Source organism: Sipha flava, unplaced genomic scaffold (genome assembly GCF_003268045.1).
Source record: "Sipha flava isolate LNK unplaced genomic scaffold, YSA_version1 73_pilon_pilon, whole genome shotgun sequence".
NCBI lineage: Eukaryota > Metazoa > Arthropoda > Insecta > Hemiptera > Aphididae > Sipha > Sipha flava.
Genome location: NW_020273613.1, coordinates 2,703,685 through 2,716,352, shown reverse-complemented (window position 1 = coordinate 2,716,352; position 12,668 = coordinate 2,703,685). Strand labels below are relative to the sequence as shown.

The 12,668-nt window shown below is 25.6% G+C and overlaps 1 protein-coding gene across 1 annotated transcript in view; it reads right to left on the bottom strand.

Moving 5' to 3' along the window:
- Positions 1-12,668, bottom strand: part of LOC112692453 (dipeptidase 1-like) — a 61,874-nt gene that overhangs the window by 23,538 nt on the left and 25,668 nt on the right. Inside the window, exon 4 of the mRNA XM_025567131.1 lies at positions 2,423-2,579. Within this exon, the coding sequence (XP_025422916.1) occupies positions 2,423-2,579 (157 nt within the window). The remainder of the gene's footprint in view (positions 1-2,422; positions 2,580-12,668) is intronic.

Genomic DNA, 12,668 nt, shown 5'->3' with positions numbered 1-12,668 from the left:
AATGGTAAGATTAACGGCATAACGGTTTTTGTTAAAATCGAATTTTCTTTTCATCGTGACACAAAAATTAATAATTGTAATGACGTGAAATTTTCACTGACCTTACCGTTTTTTATACATCAATAAATTTTTAGGTATTTATAAAAAATTGAAATTTTGATGTTTTTTTAGCTTGTTTTCAAAGAAGTTGATAAAATAATTTTAGTTTGATAAAAAGTCTTGAAAACGTAATGGGTACAAATTTTTTTTTAAATTTATAAATATTTTTTGCTAAAAAATGGAAAATAATTCTACAAAATTTAAGGATATCGAACAATTGAACACTTAAAATTAACAAAGAACTTACCGCTATGACCCAAAAGACCCCCAAAAATGAATACGATTGAGAACGAATTTATGGTAACATTGCCATATCATTTATTATTTATCATATAAAAAATATTCTCGAAAAAAGTCATATGTAAAATAATTATGTTTAAAAATATGTAAAAAATGTAGAATTATGAAAATATGTAATGACAAATGAGTTACCTACAAATTAGTTATAGCGGGAAAGCGTATTCCAACATACTCTAAATATTTCTTGGGTCCTTACGTTTCCGAATAAAACGATATTTATTACTATTTAATTATAGATCTTCACCTCGTTCACTTTATATAATTTTAATTTAATTATTTTCAATTATTGACAAATATATGCAACGTAATATATTTTATAAACTGACGAATACTTCGTTTTTTAGCGACGACTACAATGCTTGTAGGTATCTCATATAGGTATATGGTATTTAAGTTACAAATAACATTCGGATCAACGTCTGATAAATATCAATCGAATTAATGGTTCAGCCAAAAGGTATAAGATGAAGTTATGTTCATCAAATTGACTGATCCATAAACCAATGCCAATATTTTGCAGATTAACTACAAATTCGTCTTATAGTACAAGCAATAATAGATTTATGAATTTAATTTTATATATATTTTATTCACTGTTATAATAATAATGAATAATATAATATAATTAATAACTATTATCACCAATTCAAGGCAATTAATTAAAATAATTTAACAATATTTATAAGGGAATGGAAAAAATATCGCCTAAAAAAAGATTTTTTTTGTTTTGGTTCAATATACCAATTGCACTATTCAAATTTGCCTACCTTCAGATATGAAAATATTGTTAATAAAATTGATTTATTATTGTAAAGAAGTTTAAATTTGAATTATAATATAACTAGTATAACTTCAAATTTGATTAAATAATAATAAATAAATAAATGATTAAAAAGTAACTTTTTAAATGTGAAGAAAAAAAAATATACATTTATTTATACAGTATAAAGTATTTATAATCGAACAAAAATCGATTAGTGTATTCACTTATTATATAATTATAACTAATACGTTTTCTTTGGGTATTGTAAAATGTTTTAAGTGCAATTGGTATATCGACCTTAAACGTTTAGAGCGCAAATAGTATATGAATAGGTCATTTTAAGTGCAATTGGTAAACTTCCATTTAAAAATTTACTTAGAATAGATAAAAAATAGAAAAAAAATAGAATGATTTAATTAAGTCTAAAGCTAATCTAAGCTTTAATCTTAAACGTTCAAACAAAACTGTATTAAAATTCGGTTAATTTATTGATTTGAAAGATTGTTAAATTAACTTTATAATTTTATCAGTGAAAAATGAAATGAAAGTTGTTGTATACAGTATAAATAATTTAAAAATTCATGTTATAATAATCACACAACAGTCGGGTATAAAATAGCAATATCGATTATTAAATAATTGGTTAAATCATGGTATAAATAAACATTTTTTTTTTTTTTTTTATTAAAAACATTTAATAAAAATGGATTGTGGATTAAAATAATTAATGACAAAAGTGCCACACTATTTAGATCAATTAAAAGAGTTTTCGTAAATATTATGAGGTTCAGTTTTAAACCAATTAAATTTTTAAAGACATCATTAGACTTAAATTAATATTATTGGATTTTCAGTGAAAACACACTGCAATATTAAACTATTTTATAACTCCTATTTAGCTATCCAGCAATAGATAATTTTAACCAGAAAAAGTGTTTGAGTAACGTAACGTAAAATTTCTGACAGACCGACATTGTGGATCTGATCATTATATGATTACTGTTATTGTGAGAAACAACGTGTTGAGAATGAAATTGAAAAGAATTTAGAGAAGAAAAATGACCTTTTAAAATCCGAAAGAAACATAAAAATGGTTTTAAAATCTAACACAATAGGAAAGTGGTGGATTACAACTTAACATTCTACACATGCGAAATCTTTATAGTTTCCTTAACTATTAAATTTAATGAATATAACAAAAGTAAAGTTTTGAGCATTGCAAAAATGTTACTTCATTCATTTATTTTTTTATATACTCACTTGAGCCCCAATCATGCCCTTTTTAAGCCGTGGTATATCAGTTTGAGACCAATTACTCTTCGACCACGGTTCTACGGTCGTCAAGTCTGCAGAGAAATTAAAATACATCAGCTGATTGTGTACAAACTTCCGGATATTCCACGGTAGATCGTTGTGCCTGGAAAATAAATGAATGCTAAATTGTAATGTCTTGTAAATACCAGTGAAAACGAATAACAGAATAATTTTAACAGTTATCTCTATAAACGTTTAATCTTTATAATTCCATAAATCTTATTTCTTATTTATTTATTTATTTTTTTTAATTTGAATTTAACGGGTTTGACAATCCAATTACATAAATGGTATTAAATATACAGTGTTAACTAGTATATAGTATAGATTTTTTGTATATAATATAGATACAAATTAATAAAAATATAATTTTACCTAAAATATATAGAATCATAGATAATAGTGAAATGAGCTCAAAACAAAATAATGATGACTTATATTAACTAGTGATTACATTTATTTAGATGAAATGTTGAAAGTACAATTTAAATATTGTTTAAAGGTAAATAGTTATCGAAAAATTCTATATTTTATATATTAAATAAATACATAACTCGAGAATTGGATAGTTCAACGCATATTTTGTTTGATGAGTAAAAGTATAAAATATGACAGTAGATCTAATGATCCGTTATGGAACTTCTGCTGTGTGATAATGCTACTGTTAAGAATATTGAATAAAAATCATAATTCAAGTTTTATTCTACGTAATTCAAGGGAGCAAATATTGAAAAGATTCAAAATCGGAGTATAAAAAGTTTAAGGAATGCGAGGAATATTACAGCGAGGATGCGATAACAAAGAAAACTTCAACATTTATTTTGAACAGCTTCTAATGATTGTTTATGTTTTAGATGATAAGAAGACCAAAGCGTAGAACAATGGCTTAGTGTGTTGAGGTTAATAAAATTATCACAGGAAAATGGTATTAATCCAAACTAATTTAAACATTTGTTTTTTTTTTTAATAATTCATATGAGCATCAAATGTCAGTTTATGTATCAAAGAAAATAGCAAGATCTTTGACACGTTATACGAACATCTTATTCTAGAGGTTCATTATATATTTAGTAAATATTAGGTATGTTAGAACGAAAATAATCAAAGGACATAAATTTACATTTAATTTCATTCAAAACAAGATTGTGGTGGTTACACTATTTAGAGAATGAGTTTAGATCAGATTGAAGATGATTAGCATCATTTGAGGATTTTATGATATGAATATTTTTTTAATCATCGGCTAACAAGAATATATTTTGATAAGAAAAAGAAATTTCGTTTATATATATATATATATATATATATATATATTATATATATGAGAAAAATTATAGAAGCTAGATGAGAACCTTAAGATACACCAATAATTTGTGGAAAAGAATAAGAATAATAATTTTTATATTTAACAATTTGGGAACGATTAAAAATATATAAAAATAGCTGTAAAAGCAATGGTTCACAAATACCAAAAGTTTGGAGTTTATTTTTTAAACTTATGTTATTAACTGAATCAAAGACTTTAAAAAGATCAGTGAAGATTACGTGAGCTGATAATCATTATTAAATTTATAAACTGAGTAAGAACTAACAAATATATTAATTTATTATTTATTTTTAATATTAATTTCAACTTAATAAATTTGTTTAGAAATACCACGTTTTATACATAAAAAATGTGTTATTTGATCTAGTTTACAAAGAATATGTATTTTAATTGGAAATAGCAGAAGACGAAAGTCACCTATTCTTAATAGCTTGTGTTTTTTCAGCACGATCGATTTTACTTAGGAAACTGTCAACACTTAAATAAGATTCAAAAATAAGTATATACTAGCAAAATTTTACCCATATTTTTTATTCTAAACAAATAAAACACTTTAAAATCAAAAAAAATTTTAAACGCCTCAAACAAATACAAAAGGCTTTACATATGATTAGTTTGATACTTTTTTGTTTGTTTATTTTTTTGTAAATTTTATATAAAATAATTTTTTTTATAAATGTATTTATTTTTTATCTAGATATAATATAATTATTTTTTATCTTTTATAAAGAAAATTTTAGTTAAATTTATTTTTATCTTTTTCTAGATAAAAAAGTATGCATCTGGGATGAACTTTATACATTAATGTCGTTTTATTAATTTAAATTAATTTTCTGTTTTATTCTTATATTTTGTTAACAGGGATCAATTATTCTAATGGAATAATATTTTTAAACTTATTATTAAGCTCTGAGTTGAATTTTGCAATAAAATAGTCAGTAAAAGGAATATAAATAGTAATTGTAAATCACTCTTCAAGATTTGATGTTTTAAAGTTATTAATTTTTGTTTTACGACCACACACACCCTAAGATTTTTTATTTTTTCTCAAATTTTTTATGCTACTACAGATGCATTTTTAAAATAGTTTGAAAAATGTTCATCATTAAGTATTTACTACATACTAATATAAGTACTTTATAATACATCCAAAACGAGGGAGGTTAAAGCTCCTTAGTCGCCCCCTTCCTTGGATCCGCGCCTGATCATGTCTGGTATGAAATACTTCTCCATAAATTTATTTTTTACTACTTCATTTACTCCATTATACCTCACTTTAAAATCTTTTTTTTCATAAACCGCTACTTTATGGTATGATGTGATGAAGAATATTATAATATTTATCCTAGGTATAACAGTAGGAGTCCCATAAGCCAGTATTCTTACACCTACACTATATAATGTATATATAGCTGATCTATCACAGTCAAATAACACCAACTTAACTATTTTTGATGTCGATACTGCAATAACCTCATTTAGCCCTGACTTAGAATGTGCCATAATAAATCATCAAGATCACCTAATCAAATTACATAAGTGGTTTAACTTATATAAAATAAAAATAAATGAAAGTAAATCCACGTATATCACCTTTACTCTCAGGCCAACAAATATCCCTCTTTTTTGTTTTTATCAACCATAAAATAATTTCTATGGATACTCTGCCAAGTATCTAAGTCTCAATCTAAATAAAAGGCTGACTTGTGTGACCATATAAAAATAAAATAAAAATCTTTAAACCTCAGACTTTACAAACTAGGGCAACTACTCCTTCAAAAATGTCAGTATGTTAATTTATAAGCAATTAATACGCTTTGCTTTGACGTATGACAGAGGTATTCAAACTGTGTGTCGTGGCTTCCTGAGTCGTCATGAGAATTAGCAAAGGGAACTGCTTTTAAGAACCGGAAACCAAAGTTAATGTTATATATACATTATATATATATATATATATATATATATATATATTTGAGTGATTATTGAAGTGATAACGAAACACACGTAACTATTTAAAATTTTATTTTATAAGACTTAAGTCATTATTTTTATCACTCGTATTGTATCCGTTAAATATAGAGAAAACTCAAAAATCAAATTGGATTAAAAATCCCTTCATTGCTGTTCCTTTAACGAATTTACCATCTATCGTACAAGAACAATGGATCGATTAGTCAGATTCTAAAATTTTCGTAACATAGTACTTAATCCAATTTTGTAAGCATGTGAAACTAAAATTTACAAAATTTCCAAAAAAAACTTCTACTTTATACCCGCTTGAGACTAAATTTTCTACGTTAACTGGGATTAAAGCAAAATATGCCATACTTGGCATTTAAGATTAAAATGAAGTTGAAATGAACGCTATGTAGCTACGTAACTGTCATTATTATTGTAAAACGATTTTATCGTATAAGCACGTTGTCCACCATTCCAATATTCCATGTTTACTAAATGACATGTTGTCTTTCAACTTATAATATTTAGTAAGAATTCTTATATTAATTACTACTGAGAAAATTTATCCTTGAAAATCGGCCGTTTCAGTGCCCCACCCTGTATTATACGTATACAGATTGTATGATTTTCAATATTTAAATTCGTAAAAAAAAATTAATCAACCAAATGAACGATTCCGGTTTTCTATATGTTTATTCTGTCTTTTTATATATTAATATATACTGTAGATATTGAAATAAATATTTATTTATATCTATAATTTTTTAACCAATTACGTGTTATTAATTATAATAATTATAATTTGATCGCTATTAAAATAAATAAAAACAAATTATTCATTATTTATTTTAAAACTTTTTAAACTAAAAATAATATTGTTCAATTAGGTCAGGCATCCAATAATTTGGTTGTTATTCAAATCTTTTTATAATAATTTAAATATATAACGAACGTTGTTAATACAATAATAAAAAAATTTTACAATAGAAATTAAAAGAAAATCTTAAATTTATTATAATAATTTTTTTTAACTATATTATTGAATGCGTAACAATATTAAAAACTTGTATTTGAGTACTCTGTTTTTAAGTGCATACGAATATATTTCAATAATTTTAGTCGCCAAACGTTCCAAACCCTGCTTATTATGATGTCTGATGCAAAATCAATAATTTATATTTTTATGTACATAACCATCACCATTTTAAGTAATATTCAAACTTTTTAAAATAGTAAATAAAGAATAAAATAGATTGATTTCTAAAGAAATGAATGAAGAAATATTTTGGATAAGTTGATCGATTCAATTCATTCATAATAAAAAATAAAATAGTGTTTGACCAAGGTATCAAAATAGTATACTGTAAGAAACTAAACCTATATTTTAATAATCTTTTTCATATCGATTATTATGAAATGGTATTTCGAAACTTTATAAATTAAAGCTTTAAACAGAAATAAAAACCTTGAAATATTTTAATAATCTAAAAGTCCAAACTGTTTTTGAAAACAATATTTATTTGTATAGTACCTATATAAACTTGTAATTAAACGTATTATAATTATTTTTGTTTATTCTAAATATTTGATATTTTACTTAACCAATATTTCAATAATTATCTTTTTTATTATTGTTCACATATTCTTAATTGCACATAGGTACAATACTTAGATATTATAACTATTATGTAATATTATTCTAAGTATATAATACTTTTCTCTAACAGTAAAGCGTTTTGAGCAAATTAGAAGTCTTATTCATTTTAACGATAACACTACTACATATCCTAAAGACCATGAATTATATGACAGACTCCACAAAATAAGACCACTCATTGAACATTTAAATAAACATTTTTCAAAATTTCCAGTAAAGAGAGATCTATACATAGATGAACAATTATGTGCTATAAAAGTTCATAGTTATCTGAAACAATATATGTCTTTAAAACCACATAAATGGGGCTACAAATTTTTTGTTCTCTGTGTGTCTTCTGGATATTCTTGTAAACTTGACTTATACACTGGACAAGAAAACTATGAAAAATATAGACTTTAATCAGAGCCAGACTTAATGTCTAGTACTAATGTTGTTGTAATGTTGAGCCGTAATATACCAAAACATAAGAACCACAGAGTATATTTTGACAATTACTACACTACAATTCCATTAATTACATATTTAGTAAGTCAAAGAATCTATTGCTTAGGGACTGTACGCAGGAACCGAATCCTAAATTGTAGGTTTATATCAGAAAAAAATATTAACAAGTAACCGAGGGGAACTTCATATGCTGTTTATGATAATATTTCAGTGACATCAGTATTATGGAAGGATAATAAACAAGTGATATTGCTCTCTTAATTTTGTGGTATACTACATGAAGAAACTATACGTCGTTTTGATAAAAAAGAAAAAAAAATATGTACATATATCATAGATTGGCGTACAAGTGAGCTATCCATCTATAATAAAATAGTATAACAAACATATGGGAGGGGTTGACCTCCTTGATTTTCTTATTGGAAGGTAAAAAATTAAAATGCGCACTAAAAAATGGTACATGCGATTGTGGTATCGTCTTATTTATGTTAGTGTAGTAAACGCATGACTTCTCTATAGACGGGTTGAAATGTCAAAAGATAATACACTTAAAAATGCTATATTTGATTTCCGTTCAAAAGTAGCCTTTTCTCTTACTAAAACAAATGCACCAGCAACACCTAAACGAGGACGATCATCATTAACGGTAGAAACACAAATTGTAGCTAAGAGAATCAGACCTCATACATCTAAATTGTCTTCAATTGATGTTAGAAAAGATTCTCTTGACAAAGATGTAAAATGCCTGGCTATGGAAAATTAACTACTTGTACTTGTATAAAGTGTGATAATTATTTTTGTTGTGGTGTAAATAGAAATTGTTTTACTCTTCTTCACACTAATTAAAAAAAAAAAAAAAAAATTGTTTCTACACAACAAATTTTTACTTTTATTATAATTTTAATATTTATCTTTTCTACTAGAATAGTAGAGTAGTCTCATTTTTATTCATATTACTAATTTGTTAAAATCTAATATATTTTATTGTACCAAAGGATGTACTAATAAGGAAAATATTTTTTTTTTTTTTAAGTTTTATTTTGTATTTTTATCACTTAAGTATAAATAATTTTGTTTACTCTGAAATGTATTTTCAATATTTATAGTAAATTTTGAAAATATACTATCATAAAATACTACTTAAAATTAATGATATAGGAAATAAAAATTATTTTTCGAGTCTTCACTGCATATATGAGTGATACATTTAACAAAAATGGATTCCTGAATTCAATTTTGAAAATTAAGGTTTAAAAATATTTTATTGATATTATTTGATACTAATTACTTACTAATTATATTTTTTAAATTTTGAATTTGGATGTAAATATTAATGTGTGCAGTATAGGGTTAAAAAAATGTTTGATAAATGCTGAGATATTTCCAAAATTAATTTTTTACTGTACCAAATGTGGCAAATATTACCAATCAACATTAGTGTATATAATTTTTGGGATGCTTATCAAAGTTAAACCATGTCTACGACCAAATTAAATTTAAGAAAAAATTATAGGTAATAATATACAATCATATAATTATTATTAAATAGTAAAAAATAATTAATAATAATTTACTATTAACTAGTAAAAAATAAAATTTTGATCATATGTGTATTTTACGTTGATTGCAATTTAAATCATTTTGTCCATGAAAATATTATGCAGGTATTGTCAGTGGCGTATTTACGATAGGTATCATGAAGGTTGATTCCAACCTTGAACCGTGATTAAATATATATTTTTATAATCATATAATTTAAATTATTTTCTGTACTATCTACTGATTAGAAAAATCCTTATTTTAAAAATGCTATGTAAGTTTCATGTATGTACAAATATAAAATACAGTATATACATCTTTACATATATATTGTGTTTTTATGAAAAAAATTAGTATACTTTTGTATGGTAATTCGAATATTATATATAAATATTTATAATACGGTGTTCCTTATGTTTTTTGCATTATTCTTAGTCACACCGACTGAATTTGTGTGTATGTATAAAAAAGTGAACTACAAACAATTTCATGTCAATATATTAACCTAACCCATGCTGACTTGAATTTGTAATTTGTCTATATTCATTCATTCATAATTTAATGTAATATTTCACATATATCTCATTTACAGATAGGAAAATTTAAATTTGTTACATAATATATTTTAAATTAATAAAATTTTCTATAAATTACATACTTCTTCATATTTATTATAATTTACAAGATATATTGACTTTAATGTATAAAAGTGCTATTTTCTCAAAATGGAATAATGAATTTTTATAAATACACTTGCATTTAACTTCAGAAATTATCAGATAATTGGATAACTATGGTCTATAGATTAAGATTCACAAGTTTAATATATTTTTATAGGTAATAATATCATGGTAGTTGTGTGTGGTATATAATTAATTGAGTACGTCATCTGTTGAAAACATTTTTTTTCTGGATTTTTTACAAACATGTTTATACTATTACGATCTGATAAAAAAATATTTTTGAATAGGTCAGCATCTATCAAAATACTAATCTTAAATCTCTTGTCGCTTGGGTAAGTATGATCAGTATTTTTTTATAATAAGAGATTAGCAAAACTTAACACGAGGGAAAGTGCGTCATTAGTCATTTGTGTGTGCCATATTTTCTGGAAAAAAGTACGAGTTCCTGTGCGAAAAGTTCAAAATTGTATATATAAACTATTAAACTTATTCGAAAAATGGCGTTATCTACAAAAATTACGTAAAAAAGTAGGTGATTTATTAAAAATAAAGGAAGCAATTCAATAATAAACTCTAAAATACATTTAATATTGCATATGATAATTTTTTGAGTATAATACAAATTAAAAATGATAAACAGTTTTTAATCAATTAAAGAATTCCTGGTCTAATTAGTTGTCTTTGTGGTACACACAAAAAGTTAAAGGAAAAAGAAAATAAAGCAAAAAAACGAAAATTTAGTTAAAAAAAAGCTAACAAATAGAACAATTTAATCACCGGGTTAATCTTTATCAAATTATAATCCAAATGCAATCAAAAACCAAATAGCTGATATGCCTTTAAGTGCAGCATCGTCATCATCAGATTCTGAATACACTAAATGCAGTCGTATACTAATATATGGCCCGATGCACACGTGCGTTTTTCGCCGCAGCGGTGCCGCTGCGATGCTGCTAATACGGCGAACTTTATATGTGATCAAATCGTGCAGTGCACATGTCTTGCGGCGCCGTTTCGGTGTCTGCCGCAGATAACAACGTCGCCGCAACGGCACCGCGCACGCGAATCCGGTTCAGTAGTACATTGTTGTATATCGACTCATGCACACGTCCGATTTTTCCACGCAAGATGTCCGAAATCGACGATGTTGACGTTGAGTTGTTGATCGGTGAAGTCAAAAGTCATAAAGAAATTTGGAACATCGCTGATGAAAATTATCACGATAGGACCAAAAAAAGAACTGCTTGGATAAGCATCTGTCAGAATTTTTTTCTAGTGGTGGTATAGTGAGTCTCATACACGTGTCTTGAGAGATTAGCTTTGGAGATACTTTTGTTGCTAGTTCGTCAAACGAGCGAACACTCATTCGAAAATAAGTAAAAAACTTTTCTGGATTTTCTCTTATATCACTGAATGTAGCGTAAAATTCACCTCTTAATAATCTTGAATCTGTAAATGGGTGCACCCAGTAACGTCTATCATACGTACGTACATATTTTTCGTGCACCAAGTAAGCTAAAATTGCCTTTTTTTTTTTGTAATAAACCTTCATAGTTGGTAACTGAATGGCAACTAAAAACTAACTAAAGTGATGTTCCATGCTGAAGGCCGTCTTGGGCGACTAGATGACGTGCGGTTACCGCAACAAAAACGCATTGGCGTGTATTCAACAACTGCGGCGCCGCAGCGGTGAAAAACGCACGTGTGCATCGGGCCTATATTACTATCAGAAAAAAAAGGCATTTTGCCTACGCTTGTTACTGCATTGGATCGATGTAAATTTAAGCAACAGCTGAAAGTTTAGATCACATCGTTGACAGTTTAGTTATATAAATCATTTATACATCTATGTTATGTTGCTGTACTAGTCGAACGCGCTGTAATCAAAACCAAATTTCCATGTTCTATTTTTAATTACATAACTGTAAATTGGAATGGAAAAATACTACCAATGTGAAGAACCAGAAATATTTTTACGGAAATTTAACCAAAGTTTGAGGTGTTCATACGCAGTGTCCAAAAATATAGAAGATTACCTGTCTATAAAAAGGAAACGTTGAAAAAACCATATTTATTATCTAATTATAATGTATAATACAATTCAAAAAAAAATATTACTTTCATACATTAAAGTCAAGTATATATTACGTATTATTAAAATCAACATACATATTTAAAATTTTATACTTTGAACAAAGTGAAGAAATTCTACTATAGTCATACAATGATGAATGTGGATAAGTTATACTGTGATATATTTTTTAGTTAGGATAGTTACAAATGGCTTACGAGACTCTCTTTCTCAATAGACGTAAATCGAAAATGTACATTTGTGATAAACAACGACATTTTTGTAATTTCACAATTTTACTATACACAAATAATCGATTATGATTATCGAAGACCATGTTTTTATAATTTATAATTATTAACGATGATTAATTTTTTTTTTACATTATATTTTTTACATACTATTTTTAAATCATGTAATTCTATAGAAGCTTTATTTAATTTAATTTATAATGTTAAGCACACATTTTTCTTTAATTTTAAATTTATTCTTTGTGCGAACACATAGAA